General features: G+C 44.9%; 1 protein-coding gene across 2 annotated transcripts in view; it reads left to right on the top strand.

Moving 5' to 3' along the window:
* The window catches only part of GRIA1 (glutamate ionotropic receptor AMPA type subunit 1), a 140,074-nt gene that overhangs the window by 57,426 nt on the left and 63,236 nt on the right, over positions 1-19,412 (top strand). For both annotated transcript variants that reach the window (XM_075102655.1, XM_075102657.1), the window contains exons 3-5: positions 7,435-7,674; positions 9,061-9,245; positions 14,714-14,767. In XM_075102655.1, the coding sequence (XP_074958756.1) occupies positions 7,435-7,674; positions 9,061-9,245; positions 14,714-14,767 (479 nt within the window). The remainder of the gene's footprint in view (positions 1-7,434; positions 7,675-9,060; positions 9,246-14,713; positions 14,768-19,412) is intronic.

Here is a 19,412-nt window from a genome sequence, read left to right as displayed (position 1 = left end):
TAATCCCATCTGTTACCCACAGGACACTCATTAGCCAGCCTGCCTCTAGTAGAATAATAACCTAATTCTAACCACAGAAGCAATGGGCTTTTGCAAAGTCTGAATGCTGCTTGAGATGGGCATCACGTCCTCTCCAGCGGTGTCTCTGTTCTCTTTCGATGGGTTAGCCATCATTCGAAGGCTACCCAGAAACTACAGCTGTCAACTGACTTTTTTTTTAAAGGGGACATCGAAGGCTGTGACCCCACAACTCCCAGGTTTCAGCAGATACATGCCCACATCTCCTCTGGGTCTGGGACTGGTTAAAAGATGCTCGTGATCTCAGTGTGTTTCATGTAGGGGATTTGCACCTAATTCATCTTAAAAGTGCCACCATTACTCAGAAATAGTTTGGGTGTTGACTCAAAGCCCTTCAATATATTTAATTCTTAATTGTATATGATTCAGCAAAATATTAGCAATCCCAAAAGTCACAATATGTTTAAGAACGAGCTAGGCAAACAAGGAAAGTTTTGTCAAACATCTTGTTTTTCCTCTTTCCTTTTTTCAACAAGCTCAGTGATCCTGTTAGGACCTTTGATATTTGAATTTTCTCTTCAGTTTTGTATACTGGATAAGAACTACATTTAGAGACACTAGTAGAAAAGGAAAAAGAGGTTCAGGATGTGAAGTACAAAAGCAGAAGAGTATGATTTTTAACTGGTCCCTTTGACAGAGAGGTTAAAGCCTACTTCCCATGGCCATATCTTCCACCACCTGGATTATAATTCAGAAGTGCACTTAAACAACTGAGAGTCCTTGTTTTTAAATTTTGTTGACAAAAGCACCATGCTATTTGTGTTTCCTTAAACACAACAGCATATGAGAAAGAGGTATCCCAAATCCAGTTTGATATGAGGAGAAACATATCATTTGTCAGTCAGGCAAACTAAGACTCATTGTCAGACAGGTGCACTTAACTAAAAAAAAATTGAAGCTATCAGCATAAATAGTTATAAGCAGCTCTCAGTCGTAGATTTTTATTTCAATATGAGGTAAGGAAAGTAGATCAACACTACTTTCCAGCTTCTAAGATGATCAGAGAAGCAGTGCACAAAAATGATGGAAGGGAGCACGCTTTGGAGTCTTTTATGTATTTGAAAGAGAAACATATATTTCTTGTGATATCACATCAGCCTGATTTGCAGTTGATCAAATATATGGGACATATCTGCTGTCAGCTAAATACATGCGTGAGCAATGGGGGAGTGTAGAATCTGTTTGGCTTTCCCCTGCTAGAAAAATCTGTGGGAACATGCTGTCGTTGGGATGTGCTGAAGAGATGCGCTCTGGCACCTACGCCACACTGGAGAACTGTGAGGACAAACATTTGGGAGGAAAGCTGAGCTGATCCTAATTGAAGCAGACACTAGCGTTCTTTCATCAAAATTCCACCGGCTTCGCCAACCTGGTGTCAGGTTCTCCATCACTGTGTGAGGGTCGCCTCCAGACAGGGCACGCTAAAAATAAATTACGCGTGCACATCCCCCTCCTCTTTCCCACATGTGCACACATATACTCCAAGTGAGCAAAAAAAAAGCATGTGGGAACTGCTCCTTGACACTACTGTTGTCAATGAGTACGTTTTGCTGCAAATATGGGTTTTGGTTCTGTGTCCCAGGAAGTCTGGGCAGATGAAGGACGTGCCACACTGATATTGGGGCTGCAGGCATTGCAGAGCTAGTCTTTAATAGCTTACAGAGGACAGCAGACTGAGCTGACTATTTTATTACTCTCAAAGTCTGGCCACACTCATCTTGCAATTTTTAAAAGGCATTTGTTAAGCTGGTTTCTGGAGTAAGTGCTGTGTATGCTGGATTGGGTGGTTTCAAAGATTTCTTCTTATCTTGAAGTCTACATTTCCAAATTGTCCTTTTCTTTCCCTGCCTGCCTGAGCTATGAAGAGCAGTTTGCTCAAAATCCTCACATCTGCAGCTCAGCATTGTAGGAATGGCTTTCCTGGAGAGGGTGCAGTGTCTTCCCTCCTAGGTGCTCCTCAGATATGATATTCCTCCAGGGTTGTGAAGGGCTCTAAGATCTGGCAGGGACCATCTGTGTTTTTTGCCTCCTGCTGCAACAGAGAACATGAGTGGTTTGTGGGGAACATCTGGGGATATTTCGTTTAATCAGTTTTTTTACTGCTCTTGTGGCTTTGGGTATTAGCACTGTTCTGTTACTTCTGTTCTCTGGCAGAGGCACGCAGCAGTTGAGTCTCCTGAGAGTCAACTAAAACATATTATTGGCTCCCTCCAGGGGTAGCTGGGTGAAACTTAATGGTCCATGAGATACAAAAAGTCAGTAGAAATGATCTAATGTCCCCTTCTAGTCTTAAACTCAGTGAAATGGTGAAAATTCCGCTTCTAAAGGAAAGCAGACGAGCAGTTGCCAGGATCTCCTACCAGGCTTCTCTTCCAGCTGTGTCTGTGGGGACCATTTCCCTTTTTGCAGTCTTGTTCACAGATTCTCAGCAGAATTGCTCCATTTTCACTCCTGGAGACCAAATCCTCATTCCCATCCTTCTGTGCAGCCCATTTACCCTTCCTTTTCCCTCAAATGCAGAGGCTGTTTCAGCTCCTCTTTGTGGTGACCATTTCTAAGAGAAACTTTTTGGTTTCCCTTCTGCTTTTACCAAAATCCAAATGAGAAATCTGCTATAGCTGACTTCTGCCTTTCACATGGATCAGATCAAACCTCCAGTTCCAAAATATCTCTGGCCTTCCTGAATGCAGAAATCACTCTTATGCATCTACTCTCTCTGTGTCTGATTGGGAGCTTTAGCCAAAAAAAGTCTTCCAGGAATTTTTCTAGATGCGAAACGTCTCTTTTGCTTTCCTCTTCGGCAGAGAAAATGTGCAATTTCATCTTGTGGGCATGTATTTTTCTTTTTCTTGGAAGCATTTGCAAAGGTGGCCAGAGCTGCCTCTCTTTAGCTGCCGAGTAGGTGTCCTTTCCTGTATGTGCTTTCAGTAAAGTCAGTGTTTCTTCTCTCCAATTTAAATGCTTTACCCTGAATATGCCTGGAGCAGCCTGGAGAAAGGAAGGCTGTGGGGAGACCTTATTGTGGCCTTTCAGTACTTAAAGGCGGACCATAGGAAGGATGGGGCAACCTATTTAGCAAGGCCTGTTGTGACAGGACAAGGGGTGATGGTTTTAAACTAAAGGAGGGTAGATTTAGACTGGATATAAGGAAAATATTTTTTACAATGAGGATGGTGAAGTGCTGGAATGGGTTGCCCAGAGAGGTTGTGGGGACCCCACCCCTAAAGACATTCAAGGTCAGGTTGGACGGGGCTCTGAGCAACCTGATCTAGTTGAAGATGCCCCTGCTCACTGCAGGGGGGTTGGACTAGATGGCCTCTGAAATTCCCTTCCTATCTAAACCATTCTACGATTCTATGATTCTATGAATATTTCCACACGAAAAGAGAAACTTGAGATAAATTGCCGACCTAGAGTCTGGGGATTTCAAGCATCAGTGAAGCACACATGGTTTTTTCCTCATCTGAATTCAAGGACATACCAGCTCCACAATGCCTACCTTTCCACAGAGGGAGAGGGGAGGCCTCCTTCTGCTTGATGTACCACATCAGTCAATTTTTAACTACCTTACAAAGCTATTTTGATTTTTACTGTAGGTTAGAAGGGTTTTTAGAACCGTCTGAGAAGCTAAGAGTCTGAGCAGCCCCACCTGGCTGCAACAGGCGCTGTGAGTTGTGTCCAAAGAGCAGATGGTTGTTGCTGGATTGTCTTTCCAGGGTAACCAGGTGACAATCAAGTTAACACCTTTGCTTCTATCTAATTTTATTCATGGAATGGCACTAGGGAGCTTCAGCAAGAGATCCTGTGGGATATGGGATGTCCATGGTGCTCCGCGCAGCACACACTGGGAATGTCCCAGCCAGAAGCCTCAACCAGATCAGTTATACAAGACTGATCGGGGTGAATATGGTAGTAGATGTCGCGGTTATCAATCATTATGAATTATATTTTCTGAGGGTTTGTTTAGAGGAAAATTTTTCTGTAATTAATTACAATTGCATTGTAAGATAATAGCGTAGTTACAGCCCAGAAAAGATGTTCTCTTTCCTTCCCTTTGTGCAGCCCAGAGGCCAAGAATAGCACATGCAATCTATCACAAATGTCTGCATTTACATCCAAGTGAACACTCTTTTCTTATGCTCACATCCTTGGATATGCAGGCATTTATGCTGTTGCTTTTCACCCAGTTTCTGGCCTGCAGGAATGAGCTTCAGAGGCTGAACTGTCCAAATTCATCTGCTACATCTAATTACCAGATTGACTGCAACTCTCTTCTGTAAGAAAAGCCAGTCTGTAGCCATCTAGGTCTTAACATGTAGTTGGCACGGGGCTTGCAAAGTGTGATGCTATCACCAGCCAATTGACCAGAAGAGCTCGGCTTCTGGGACCTTCCATTCCAGCATGATCTTTATCCCTTTTATGTTTCTTAGTCTTTTTAGAAAGGCATCAGTGAGAGGCTAGTGACTGCTGAGGAAATTATAAGCTTCCTCCCCACTGGATAAACAAAGCGAATTTAAAATATTTGCTTCCTCTAGTTAAGATGCACAATTCTTAATAGTATGTTATTAGGAAGTTGTAGAGCAATCCAATGAAAACACAGTTGTTAACAAATTTGCTTAATAAAACAATTAGAGCAAATATAAAGAAATTCCAGCTATCTCTTAGTGTATTAAATAAATGGCAAGTAACTTCTTTTTAGTTTTGCTCGGTAAATTCATTTGGAACATGTGTAATTTAAAATAGTCCTGAGATTTAAATAATTTTGCGGCCCCTGTTTTTACATTATGCCAAGTTCAATCCCAGAAAGGTGGCTGCAGTTCTTACTCTTTTTGTTTTTCCAGCTTAATTGACACAACATTTTCTTTGTTGTTCTGCGGGTGATAACCTTCAGCAAATCTCTTATGTTTTTCCAAATTATCTGCCTTGACCATGGCCCCTCTTAGTCTGAAAGTACAAAGCGAGCTAGGGTTCTTTCCAAACTTACTAATGATAAAGACTGTTAGTTCTCCCAGTCATCTTTGGTGCAATCTGTTTCAAACGCTGGGATTGATGAGTGTCTCAGAACAGTGTAGGAGGGCTGCCTGAGTGTGACTGAGCCACAGAGTTAAAAAAAAAAACCTAAAAAATAATAGATTCATTTCAAATAGAAAATAAAATTCAATGAAGCCATGGCTTGCCTAAAACAAAACAAAACAAGTCAGCTGATTTTATTGTCTGGAATTTTAATTGTGCTGGATTGTTCAGCTGCCCTAAGAACGTCACTTTAATCATTCAGTGAATCTGAAGCCTGGGTCTCCAAAGATCATGTTCTGATCTCTCACATATGGTATATCGCACTGTTCATTAGACCCACTGATCCAGTCACATGGAAATGATGTTCAGACTATTTCTATCTGTGTCTGCTACTTTTCTTCCTGAACGTGTCAGTCTCATGATGAGGGCAGTGACTCCAGCTGATACAGGCACAATTGCTGATTGCAGAGACAGACACTGCTGTGAAAATAAAGAGAAGAGGGTTTTATTTCCATCATGGTTTGGGCTTCATGAGGAGTCCCTGCCCCACAGAAATATGAATTCCCTTGGGGGAGGAAGGTTCTGAGGTATGTAAGATCACAGATGCTGAGTGGCGAAAAAAAAGAATGGGTGACCCTGGGGACAAACTCTTTGCCTGGGGTGACCTAAACCTGGGCTCAACTCCAAGAGGAAGGCAAAATTCTTACCAGTGTCGTAAGATTCAGTTCTCAGCTCTCAACACTGTGCTGTTTCAAAAATCCAGCTCCTTCGTTTTGGTGGTGAGATGGGAATGAGGACTCGCTTTGCACAGTGGGAAGCAGGATTTCTTGCTCTTCCCTCTGGATATTTGATGCTGGCAGTAGAGGAGTGAGGAACACAGTAATCTTATCCAGGTTGGCTTTAAGCCAGCCGGGGATGACTTCTGGTGCCCACTGGAGGGACAGATCTTGGATGGAGCCCAGCTAAGGATGAAGCAAGCTCATGTTTAGGAGCCTGACTCCAGCCACACATGCAGAAGGTTTGGTGCTGGTGGCTACCAGCAGAAACCAGGTCACGGGATTCCCGAGCAGCGAGCAGCGCAGAGCGCTTGCCAGGGGACCCCAAAATGTCACATCCAAATTCTCACCCTTCACTCTGTCGGGGGGAAGGCGGGGTGCCAGCGAATGATGTGTGAAGTGTTGAGTCAGGATAAATGTCACAGCCAAAGGTCTTCAAAGTCGGAGTGACAACGGGAGGAGATACTAGTGCCAGGAGTTCTGACACAGGGAAAACGCTGTCACTGCCACCACCTCCGTCTTGGAGATTTATTGATAACTTGGGATGTGCCATAAACAGGGGTGATATTAAACGAGTCTGACTGTCTCAGAGGCTAAGTTTTACAACCCAAAGTGTGAACTCTCTCTGCCTCACTGAGATCCTAAGGCATTTTTCCAGCAGCTCCCACAATCTCATTAAGTGTTCTCCAGAGAAGGGCTCCAACCCAAGAGAGCCCTCCCTGTGCAGCACAGCGCCAGCTGCTGGGATCAGACAAAAATATCTGCTGGAGAACCTAGCGTGCACCCTCAGATCTTAGTCACAGAGACCTCCCAGGCTACCACCACTACCTCACTGGGCCCACAGCCTTCCCCACCATGGCTTTGTGAGGAAAACAGGAATTACCACACAGGTTTCCCTAAGTACTAACACAGCCCTGGTGTCAGAGGCTCTGACCTCAGTGCCAGCAACTCATGCCTGGGGACAAACCTCCCTGTAGCTGTGCTATGAGTGTACTGATCCTAGGTTAACTTTTGCTGAGCATGGTCTCAGCTTCTGAGGTCAAACCCATGGTTTTCTCCTGGAGTCATTTGCTGCAAAGGGTTGTGCTGTGATGCAAATGCTTTCCTTCTGCTCCTTGAATGCATCTGGGGCTGCAATAGCAAGCTCTGGCTGAAGACTTTCTCCCCCATAGTAAAACAGCTCCAGGGACCAGAGAGCTGCCATCCCAAGGAGGTAGGGCTCAGTGAGCCACTGTGCTTTTCTGCTGAGGGGTTCCCTCATTCAGATAACACATTTTATCCCAGAAGCAGCAAAATCTTCAGGAGAGCCCTGCAGATGCGGAATTCACTCTGCTCTGTCCCTTCTGCCTATCAAAGGTAAAGCAGGTCTGTGGCGATCAAGGGCAGAGCACCCCATGGCCACAAGCACTGTTCTTCACAGGCTGTGTTCACCAGCTCACAGGCCTTGAGGGAAGTGATCAAGTCCAGAGAGCCTACAGCTTATCTCGGGGAAAAGGTTTATTTTGGTGACTTCCCTGAGAAACCTCCTGTCCTTCTGCCCTCACGACCTTTCTCTCTGCTCCTCCAGTCTGCTCACAGTTCTCCAAGGGTGTCTACGCCATCTTTGGATTTTACGAGAGGAGGACTGTTAACATGCTCACATCTTTCTGCGGGGCTCTTCATGTCTGCTTCATAACGCCAAGCTTCCCGGTCGAAACGTCCAACCAGTTTGTTCTCCAGCTTCGCCCAGAGCTCCAGGATGCCCTCATTAGTGTCATCGAGCACTACAGCTGGCAGAAGTTTGTGTACATTTATGATGCTGACCGGGGTAAGTCACAAATACATGGGAAATGTTACCAGGCAATTAAATGTAGTGGTCTAAGTGGAATCTTTGCCTCAAGAAGTCTTCTTACTGTGGGTTGCTGGAGGCTGAGAGGGTGGCTAAAGGAAGGGTCACCCAATGCCTTCCCCGTTCAGGCACTAATCTAGATGAAGCATTAGCCTGACCCAGTATGTCTGTGTTCATAGGGTCAGGTTTGAACCCCAGAAACATGAGGGAAATATTTATTGTGTGAGCGGTTCGATTTTCAAATGGGAAAATAGTTTATATTGAATAGGTCCCATACTTAATAGGTCCATTGAACTCAAGACCACCAAGTCCCACATTTATAAATGTGAACCAAGAGCTGCTCAGGTCTCACCTGAGCCCACATCTATTTGTGAAACATGTGTGTGTATCTGGCAGGTAGCTTGGAAAACTCCAAGTTCCCTGTGTTAGTGAGTGTTAGTTGTCTCTGTAAAATAACGAAAGATTCTGTTGGGTTCTTCAAAGATATTAACTAACTTTCTAAACCATAAACAGGGCTAGTGAGCTCATTGCTCTGTGATTCAGTTTCCCCAGCTCTCAGATGCCTTTAAAGCTCCAGGCTTGGAGGTTGAGAGCAAAATGGACTTGTGGGGGAAAGCGCTGAGGCAAGGGTGATTCACAGCTCTGTCCTGGAAGCTATCATTAGTCCTTGTAGGGACAGGATGACCTTAAGAGACAAGGAGAAGGTGTAAAAGCATCCCACCCTGCTTTCTGTTGTCACGAGGCATGGGCACTCTGAATATCCCAAAAAGACTGCAGTAGGCAGGTTGTCTAGCAGGACTCCAGAGCAGTGCTGACTATGTGTATCTCCTCTGGAAGGCTGTGCATGTAATTTAGGCAACATCCTTTTAAAAATAATGAAGTTTTCTGATGAGATGCTGCCAAAAGAGACAGGGACACTGAATACGATTGTGTATCGTGACTGCTGAGGGTGCTCCTAACCCTAAACAGATCAAAGATGAGAAGGGAACTATTGCCCAAAGAAATCAAGTGATTTGGGTAGTGACAGACAAGAGGACAGGGATTAGAGATCTTATCTGAATCCCACAGCAGGGCCTGATCAATGAGACTGATCTGCCAATTACAAAGGAAAACTAGTCCTGGAATCATCCTATTTTCTTCTGCTTGTACAGAAAAAGCAGGAGTCATTAATTCTAGCCCAGCTGTGTTTGGGTAAGATGCTAGACTATTAGTTGCTCTCTGTAGTTCTGCTGTGCTCTTGCGATGCTGTATCCAGCCCGGCTTGAGGCAGCTATGCAGGCTGTCAGAAGGATGGAAAGATGCCATTGCACAACTAAAACCTGGTTCTCCCCCTACTGTCCTCTTCCCCATCTCTTCCCATCGCAGGGTTGTCAGTCCTACAGAAAGTGCTGGACACTGCAGCTGAGAAGAACTGGCAGGTGACAGCTGTCAACATCCTGACAACAACAGAAGAGGGCTACCGCATGCTCTTTCAAGAGCTGGGGAAGAAGAAGGAAAGGCTGGTTGTGGTGGACTGTGAATCTGAGCGGCTGAACATCATCCTTAGCAAGGTTGTGTTGGTGCGGGTCTTCTGGAAGGGGTCTTGCATGCAGAATGGGAAGGGTTGTTTCTCCTGGAGAAGTTCTCCTCCCCATTCTTGTCTGACCCATGTCTCACTGTAGCTGTCATTGGACGTGTGGGGGGTGTGTGTGTGTATTGCAGCAGGCTGCAGAGCTTGCAGGTATTTCTCCGTTGTGTTATTGTGGAAACTGAAAAGCCATATAATACTAGTAGCTCCTATGTATTCATGCTGAGTGAGCTCTGCTACTCCATGTTCCCTACTTGTTTGACTCCTCTGCTGAGTCCTTTATACCCTCTTATTCCCCAACAAGTTTGCTTTGTGCTAACTCTTCCAAGCAACATGCACAAGACATGGCACTTCCTTATTCTGCTGAGTTTTTCTCCTGTTTTCCCACTTCCTGTGAGTTAGGGTGGAGGTGTGAATCGGCACTGCCAGACTTCTGGTCCTCCAGCCTCCATGCGCTGCACCAAATTCTCAAAACCACTTCCAGCAGGACAGAGCTGGAGAAGCTTTATGGTACATCTGTAGTGTCCTCAGTAACACTACCTCCAGATCAGGCTGGAGCTCAGCATCCTCCTAGGGCTTCCAGATGTAACAGGATCAGATGTTTCCAGCTCCTGTTGTGCCTTGCAGCAAAAGAGACTGGTTCATTCCCAGCCATCTCCTGGCTGTTATGTCAGCTTATGGTCACAAGGCAGATGCAACAGAAGACTCAGCAGCTACGTTGTGTTCCCTGCCTTACTGATCCTTAATCCTAGACAGGTTGTCCAGGAGTGCAGACCCAAATTTTCCCCATCCTCTTTCCTCCGTGACTCCCTTAATGCGTTTCCTAAGTCCTGAAAATGGATTTCTGTGGGCAGGAGATCAATGCAAGCCCATGGACAGGTCTCAGTCCATATTTGTGTCCCCACTTCAACTCCAACTTTAATATCTTTCCCCATCACACCTAAAGCCAACACTTCCCCAACAGCTGGGTCTCCTATCCCATGTGGCTTAGAAAGGGCCCCACAGTGCCACGCAGCCGGTGCGCTGTGACTCCCACTATCGTACTTCTCATAACCAGCTCACTCTTACCTCGTGCTTCACACGTCACTTTGTTTAAGCTACCTGTCATCTCCTGTCTCACACTTCAGCTGCTCACTGTCTGGGACAAGGACTGCCATTTCACCAGCTGCACGGCTCAGTGACGAGCACAATCCATCCTTGTTGGATGTCTCTGCGTGCTACTCCATTATATATGATAAAGAAGCAGGTTGCAGGTTTTAACCTCAAAGTAAAGATCATGTTCATGAAGAAGAGACCAGATTATTCTGGAGGGTAAAGTCTTCTCCCTGACCACAGAGTAGCTGCAGTTGAACAAAATTTTTGACAGGACCTAGACAGTGAATTTGCCTTTTCTGCAAGCTTTTCTGTAGGGCACATCAGATTTCTAGGGTTAAAGATGTTGATTTTTTAACTTCCAGAAAGTTAAGTTCTGTAGTCAAATATCTGTTTTTTCTAATAGGAACAGGTAAATGAACCTTTCATTCAAACTTCTTCACGTAACTGGAGCAAGAGTTAAAGTTAGATATAACTAAAGCTACCTGCAAAAACAATAAAAAAAACAACCCAGGTCTTGTGATTGTATTTGTTTTGCAATGCTGTAAAAAACATCCACTAAGAACAGAGCAATTCCAATGGATGTCTGTACCTAGGAGGTAACACTCCTGTTAGGGATAGGGCTGTAACTTTTTTTAAACCAGTGTAGTCCATTTTTATCCTCATTTGACTCCTTGTTCTGAGTCCACAGGGATTTTGAAGAGCAGAGGTAGTTATCCCAGTGTAAGCAGTGGATGCCAGGTCTTTCACAACATGCAGATAACCGGAGGGGGTCAAAGATAGTGTTCGACTCATTATCATGTGAAATTCATCTGGGACTTAAGCTCAGGCTGGCAGCCAGTCTCTCAGCTCACCACACCAGCAACCTCTGCGTGGATGTCACTGCTCTGTTTGCCCTGTCTCTTCCCGTGTCTGAGGTGTTCAAAGAGCTGCCTCAGCCTCTCAGGGACATTTTGATGCATTTATCTTCTTCACTGACAAGCCTGCCTCTGTCTTTCCGTGGCTGTGGATTTGTGCTCCCTGGTGAACAGAAGGGCTGGGGAGGGCTGTTTAGCATCAGTCCCTCATACATACACCCTGGTGCCTGCAGCCACTTTTAATTTCTTCTTCCCGTACACATAACACAAATAACCACCCCTGACCCCAGCAAGGCACTTCTTGTGTTCTGGAGACATTTGCTGTAGAGGAGCCAGTGCTCCATGTGTTAGTGATATATGGGAAAATGACCTGATTTCTTTCCTGGAGATTTCTCTGTGTCATGTCTCAAGGGCATGATTTATCTTTGCTGAAGTAACTGTCGTTTATGAGCCAGGCCTTGGTTCAGGGCAGGATATCCACGGGGCCGTGCTGTGTAGCCTTAATGGGATAAGTAAGCGGTGGGTTGTATTCCATCAAAATTGTTTCTTCCTTGTCTCTCATTAAAATGAATAACTGGAATTTCTCCTTTGCCACTGTTTCACTCTGAGAGGATTTCTCTCTAATAGATGTCAAACTGGCCCATTAAGAAGTGGGTAATGAAACCTAGGTGGCCCAAGTGAGCTATCAGCATGCAGCCTAGCACAGCCTCTCACCACGTTCAGGCTAAGTGATAAATGCTATTATAACCTCAGCTTGCTACCGCCGTCTGGACACATTAGGACTGAGCAAGCATTCTAAAATAAATTAAGATCACAAATAACCGTGTAAAACACAGGAAGCAAGCCTCATAATTCAGGTGGATGGGCTGCAAGATTAACAGCTCAGGGAAAGCTGGATGGCAGCCTTCTCCGGTTCATCGACTCTTGACACTTAATAAAATAACAAAGGGGGAGTTTGGGCAGAAGAAGCCAACATCAGCTATTGTTGACACTGGAGAAATGGGGAATTGGATCATAATTCTTAGACATCCCAGTGCCCTGGAGATGGTCCTTCCTCCCACAGGGTCTGGGACTTACTGCAAAGGTCAGTCTCAGTTGATGAGTGGAAGGGGACAAGTTTGGTCTGGTTTTGCTTCACAGATCTGGCTGTGGAAGATACTCAGAAAACTACCCATAAGAAGAGTATATATCTTTACAGCCTTAGGTATACAGAGTTATTTTCAAAAAAAAAAAGAACTGCTCAGGCTGCTCAGCAGAAGCCATGCTGAGGGATCCTGTGGGGAGAACCACAGGGCAGTGGAGCTGACATTAGTTGTGTAAGAAACTGCTACTAAATGAAGTCTGCATTGGAGTTAATTGCTGCCCCGTTAGTGCTGGGAACCAGATGAGTTTTAATGTGCATGCAAGAGCACTTTATCAGAGAAAGGCTAAGGCAGATGAACCAATTGCACAGAGCAAGTGTCAGCTCATTTATAATCCATTTGGAAATCCCTAAATGGCTGCCCGTGATAATCTGGGAGTGCTGTCCCATGGGGAGGATCAGTCTGTATGTGCCCTCATCTGATGATCCGCAAACACCTGATACCAGCCTTGTATCAGAGAGGAGTCCTGGGTAGACCGACCTCTGGTCGAATCCAACACAACAATCATTTTATTATCATTCTGGGTGTGAGGATGTTTCTGGCCTCACTACCATTCGTGCGGATTTTGCCTGAGCATTGGCAATGCAGGCAGTAATTCAGAGTCAATTCATACGACAATGGAAATAAGAAGTAGTGCTGCCAGCAAAGCAACCTAATGGAAATAGCACAGTTCTCTTAGAAACTGGCAATTGTTGTGTTTTTACAGGTTCTGAGGGCATCCTAGTTTGGGCCTTTTTTTCACTGTCTTCTTTCTGTGTGTGGATTAGGTCAAATGCAGATGGTATCTGGCTCTAGTCACCTGATAAGAATTTAACAGTGCTGCTGGAAATCAGTGGAGAGGAATTTTGGTGGTGCTGTGGTTTAACCCCAGCCAGCAATTAAGCACCACACAACCACACACTCAGTCCCCCACAGTGGGATGGGGGAGAAAATCAGAACAGTAACAGTGAGGAAACTCCTGGGTTGAGATAAAGACAGTTTGACAGGTAAAGCAAAAGCCGTGCACAAGCAAAGCAAAACAAGGAATTCATTCGCTGCTTCCCATCGGAGGCAGGTGTTCAGCCATCTCCAGGAAAGCAGGGCTCCATCACACATACAACAATTACTTGGGAAGACAAATACCATCACTCCAAACATCCTCCCCTTCCTCCTTCTTCCCCCAGTTTATATATTGACCATGACGTCATATGGTGTGGGACATCCCTTGGGTCAGTCGGGGTCAGCTGTCCTGGCTGTGCCCCCTCCTGGCTTCTTGTGCAGCTGGCAAAGCATGGGGAGCTGAAAAAGTCCTTGACTGGTGTAAGCACTACTTAGCAACAACTAAAACATCTCCACATTATCTATGCTGTTTTTAGCACAAATCCAAAACATAGCCCCATGCTAGCTACTAGGAAGAAAATTAACTCTGTCCCAGCCAAAACTAGCACAGGTGGAAACGCAGAGTCAGCAAGAGTAATGTGATTTTCAGCTGTATTCTTTCTGTATTTTTTTAAAAGAAGGAAGAAAAAGACAGCCAGGGACCATCTGATCAATCACCCTCTCCCCCATAATCACAGGCAACCCTGCAACAGATGGTGCCTTTCTTTTTAGACAAGGGAAAATTTCCAGCTAACATATAGATCCATATAGGTCCAGCTAACATTATAGATCCATAAGCAAGAGAATAAAGAGAATAAAAACCTAACTCTACAGGCATCAGGGAGAAAGGAGTAAGTGGCAAAGTGCATATATTGGGACACCATGAGTATGAAGATACAAATAATCTCTATGAACGTGCACGGGGAATCCTCTGTTGAATGACTTGCCCAGGCAGCTTTGTTCTGGAGATATATCTTTAAGTACCCCAATGCACTAAAGGAGAAATATTGCCCTATACTGTAAACCTCCTGACATCTCACCCAGGTAGGTATCTGCAGCAGGGACTCTAAATGGGAGGATGTCCAGAATAGCTCTCTAGTCTTGCACAGTGTTCCAGCTGCATTCACAGGACAAATGGACCCCAGCTCCCTGCTTTGTTCTTTTAATGTCTGAAACACAGTTCTTGTTTAAACTTTTTTTATAAAACGCACTGTGGTTTTATCTATGAGTCCATAGGAAACAGGCTGGTTCAGGTAGTTTATTCTCCCTGCCTGTGGAATCTGCTTGGGCATCTTGTCCTGACTCATTTCAGACTTGCTACTCAAATATCATGTGTGAAAGCTCTGTCCTTCCTCTATAAGATTATGAACTTTTCTTTTGCTACGTCTTCCTGTCTTCAACCAAACAGTCTCATCGGGGAAAAATGGGGAGGAAGGGTAGATAAATGAAGTTCTACCTCCTCAGCTGGTCTCTGCTAAATGTCTTTGGTTTTCATCTTGCAGATCATCAAGCTTGAAAAAAATGGGAACGGGTACCACTATATTCTGGCAAATTTGGTGAGTTACCCTCCTTGGCAATCTTTTTTAGTATCTCTTATTTTGTAAAGCACTATATTCATAGTTACTGAGCTGGAAGTCTTTTTTCTAATCCACCTTTTGGGTAGAAGAAATACCAAAGTCATTTATGGTGTTCTCCTTGTGGTGTTTTCTGTCTTGAGCCAGGAAGATTATCTCCAGGGTATACCCAGGGTTGCTGGATATTTTTTTTTTTTTGTCTCCAGATTCAAGCTGCATCTTTTCAAAGCCAGTTAAGCCAACTGTCAATTAATGCTTGTTGTGATAATGATGTTTTTTGCATGCCATGGGCACCTGGGATCCTGGTATTGCCCTCCCAGCTTGCTTCAGTCAGGCCACCAAGAAGATGTTGACTGTTGGTAACAACTTGCATTTTCTAACTAGTTTTAACTCCACTTCAGCGTGTGTCCCCCAAGTGAAGTGTTTCACAGCCATCCTGAGAGCCCCACCAAGGGCAGACTTGTTAATGATGCACTAAAATCCCTCTGACCTTTCAGTAAAAATAAAATATGTACCTATTCTGCAACTTGGTGCTAAATCAAATCTGACTGCTATGGCTCTAAGGAATGAATTGGATTTCAAGAATTTTTTAGGGAAAGGATTTTCCCTTTAATGCAGGGAGGTGCTGCCTGAGAACAGAACTGTGCTGGGCAGCAGCAGGGCCATCTTTCTGGAGCAATGTGCTGTCCTCTCCTAGGAGGCTGGAAAGTTTCTCTGCCTAGGGAGGTTTGGTAAGAGGTACAAAAGAGGAATAGCCTCAATCCATAGGGCAGCTGAAGGTTTTCTGCAGCAGAGCTCCTGCCTTCTCCTCCCCAGATGTGTCCATCCATCCGGGGGCAATGCACAGCAGAGGATGGGCTGGTGTCGGCAGCCTGGGGCTGAGGCTGTTGCATCCAGGACCCACAGTGCCTTTCTTCCCTCCCATAGCTGTGTCTTCGAGGCAGCACTCAGGCCCGGGGTAATTAAACTTTAAACTGCCAATTAGTCAAGCAGTTGGTGCCATTTTCCTCTCAGTCCCATGACAACTCTGTAATTTACAAGACAAAAATGGCCGCATAATTACACCACAATGCCCTGATACTGACCCTGCACTTCTGCGATGGGTGCCTACCATGTAATTACAAAGTTAAAAATGTTACGTTGTGCAGGGGGAGACATGCAAACTGCAGAGCAGCCAATAACTTCAGTTGCTAATTTTTAAAAAATTATTATTTGCCGTTACCCAGTCCGCAGTCCTCAGATGTTTATGAAAGTCCCTTTGTTAAAATTAAGCAGGGAAGCTTTCTGGAGTAGCTGGACTGTGTGTGTCTGTGCGCTTTTATGTATACCGATGTGGAAGGCTAAATGAGAATGCTATCACTTCTCCCTGCATGGTTTCGTAAGGATAAATACATTACAGGCATAAGGTGGTCTAATACTCAGGCGCTGGAGTAATGAAGGACATTTCCCTCTGTCTTATGATACCACTGTCTCCCACATTCAGCCTGAGAAAACAAGCTCTTCCCATCTTTAATTTATTTCTTAGCCTTTGCACAAATGCTGAGAGGACAGAGCTGGCTGGAAGAGGCTGCATACTCAGCCAACATGGATTATAAATAATTAATGCAGAGCAAAAGGTTTTTCATTTCCCCAGCCCCTCCACAGGGAGATTCTGCCTCACACGCATGGCTCAGAGGGGTCTGCCTTGGGTCCCTGGGTCCCACAAGGTCTGATGGGACCACCAGAAACCACTGTTACTAGTTGTGCTTTTCAAGTAGCTTTGATTTCGGAAGACAAAAAGAAGAGTGAAAGGAATTCAAGTTATTTCCTTTGGTCTTTCCTGCTCCTTAAAACCCAGCATCGCAAGAGTCAAACTTCAGAGACAAGAATATTTTTTTTAAAAAAAAGAGGAGGGAATAATCAGACAAAATGGGAAAACTATTTTTAAAAAAAAGGACTAAGACTCCTGAAGGTTAAGAAGGCCCTTTCCAGGGCAGAACAAGCTTTGTGGTTCTGCCATGCAGACAGGCGTGTTCACGCACCAGAAGCCAAATCTGTTTCTGTGTTGTGCCGCACCCACACAAGAGCTACTCGCTGATCAGTTCTGCAAGAACAGCAAAAAGGCCGTGGAGATCCTGTGTTCCTGAGACCATTACTACAGTGAGGAAGGACAACAAGCCTCCCTCTGTGGGGATGGCCAGGGATGTTATAAGGGATTGGCAAACTATGGGAAGTTGGCATCTGCCAGGGTTAAACCATAGTGTGGGTGCTCTGATCCAAGAGATCACAGTAGGTTTTACCCTCTTCTAAGGACATCTCATTCTGGATTAGAGCCTTCAGAGGGTGTAACATGTTATAATTTATTCCCACTGACTCATACGCATAGCAGATAGACCTTAAATACCCCACATTTTCCCCTGTAGACAAGTCCTTAGATGACAGGGAGTGCATTGCCCACACACACGTACCCTCATGTGCACACCCGCACGCCTAGGAAACAGCCCAATTTTGTAGAAGTGGCTCATTCTGGAGTACTGGGTCATAAGAGAATAAATAAAGAACAAAAAACTGCAAGTGCCTGAACATTTCCAAGCGAGTTATTTTTTGTCCCCTATCTTGATTTTAGGACTCTCATCCTATATGTAGATAAGGCTCCCAGCCATGACCGGGACAGGCTTTACCTTGCACAAGTCAAGTGAGCCCTCAGCTGGCTTGTAGCTACCAAGTTACCTGCACTAGCTGAAGCAAGGGGATGAATTTTCAATACCTGTCTTTTGCAACACTGCCTAACATTCTTGGGCTCTTTTTCATTGGGAAATAGTTATGGAAATTGCACATTGGAAGCAGAGGTTGGGAAATATTTATGGATAACCCTACTGAAGTTCTTATTTTGGGCTCTATGCTTGTTCAGACCTATACTCAGCCAAAAAAACCCAAGCAGCAACATACCACTGCCCAGTTACAGCAGCTCCAGCCTGGGGTTACATCAGGAATGAAAAGCAAGTGAGTTTGTAAGGCAATGCACAGGCTGAATAAGGCCTGCAAAAATGGTCCCTTTTGAATGTGGAGGAATTCCCTGTCTGATCACAGACAATTCCTGAACAAGATGAAACTGGCTTGCATTAACCAACGCTTGTTTGCCCAGTGGTTGCTGTCAGGTGAGCTGCGGTAAAGCACCAAGCAGAATTTGACAAGTAGCAGCAAATGAAAGCTAGTATTTCCTAGCAGGAGCAGCTTTCTTTTTCAGTGAAATTGCTGTTGCAAAGGTGAGACAATAATATTTCTGTGTTCACAAACAAAATTAAACCATTCTGAACCTTAGGCTATGAGCAAACATCCTTTTCTGAATCTGGTATGCCTGTTAAAGACACAACCTCTCTTGTCTGCTCAGCCCTGCCAGTCCTATGAAGATCTGTCTTCAACATCACTACCAGAGGAAGGGTTCATGTGAACATCCCTGCCTCTCCTTGAGGCAAATTTGGCACTGTCTCTGGCTTTTGCAGACTCATGAAAATCTGATCCTCAGCCGGTTCCCGTTAGAGCTACCCCAATTAGCTTTTACCAGCTGCCAGCCTGGATATCTGTCAGGTGTACAAGCACTGGGTGATTGCAATCTCTCCCTCTCTCCCTCTTTCCCTCTCCCTCTCTCTCTCTTTGTAATTTTAAGAAGTGTTTGGTTTTGTGAGTCTTATTTTTCTAAGCTTTGTTCTCAGCCTTTGAGAGCATCAGTCTAGCAACCGTGAGAAAAAAAAAATACAGTCAATACCATCAGAGGAGCAAGCTTAGAAACTTCTGGGATTCCTTTCTTTTGATGTTACAGACTTTTTCCCCATAACCTTGGCTTCATGTATCTGTTTGTCCTACACCAGGGATGTAGACTGACTACAGTCAGCAGTAAGAGAACATTAGCTCTTTTGGGCAGAGGAAAGTCTTTGTCTTAAAATAAGTGACATTCGTGTGACCTGTCTTTAAAATAAAAGTATGAAGGCCAGATGCCACATACAGTGTTTTAGCCTTTTTTTCTTTCCTGGTGCATTAATCCAGGTCGTTCTTTTAGCGATTGCTCTCGTTTGAAGTTGAATAGATAAGTGTATGAGATTGCTGATGCTAGGGGTAGCAGGGAAGAGTAAAGATAAAACAGAGTTGATTAGCAGAGGTAAGCATTTTTCCTGTGCCATTTTATATCAGCATGTGTCAGTGCTGAGTTAGACCATGGACAGAGCTTCACTTTGCAAGCAGTTGGAGTGGCTCTGGAAGTTACCAGCACAGCAGCTTTGCCAGCAGAGTGGCTTGTGCAGGAGTCAGGCAAAGTCTACTGCGTTGATTCAGTTCACCTGTGGTTTAAATGGGCCTTTTTGATTTGTTTTCTGCACAAAAATAGAAGGGAGAACTTCTTCACCACCAGTGCTGAGACATATTGACCTGAGAGCAACCAGTTGGGGCAAACAGTGAAGAAGGGATGCCCTCCCAAACTGGCTGTCAAAAAGGATGTCCACATCCCTGGGGAGCAAAGTTCTCCCAGCACAGGCAGAGATCAGCTCTCATAAGGTGATGCAGCACACGTACATCCTGCAGCGTGTGCTGTGGCAGCATGGGGAGTGTCTGCTGTGACCATGCTGGGTACAAGCCTAGTGCAAGAAGCTGTACC

Source organism: Phalacrocorax aristotelis, chromosome 8 (genome assembly GCF_949628215.1).
Source record: "Phalacrocorax aristotelis chromosome 8, bGulAri2.1, whole genome shotgun sequence".
Classification (NCBI taxonomy): Eukaryota; Metazoa; Chordata; class Aves; order Suliformes; family Phalacrocoracidae; genus Phalacrocorax; species Phalacrocorax aristotelis.
The sequence above is the reverse complement of the archived record's forward strand: the minus strand, read 5'-3'. Positions and strand labels throughout refer to the sequence as shown.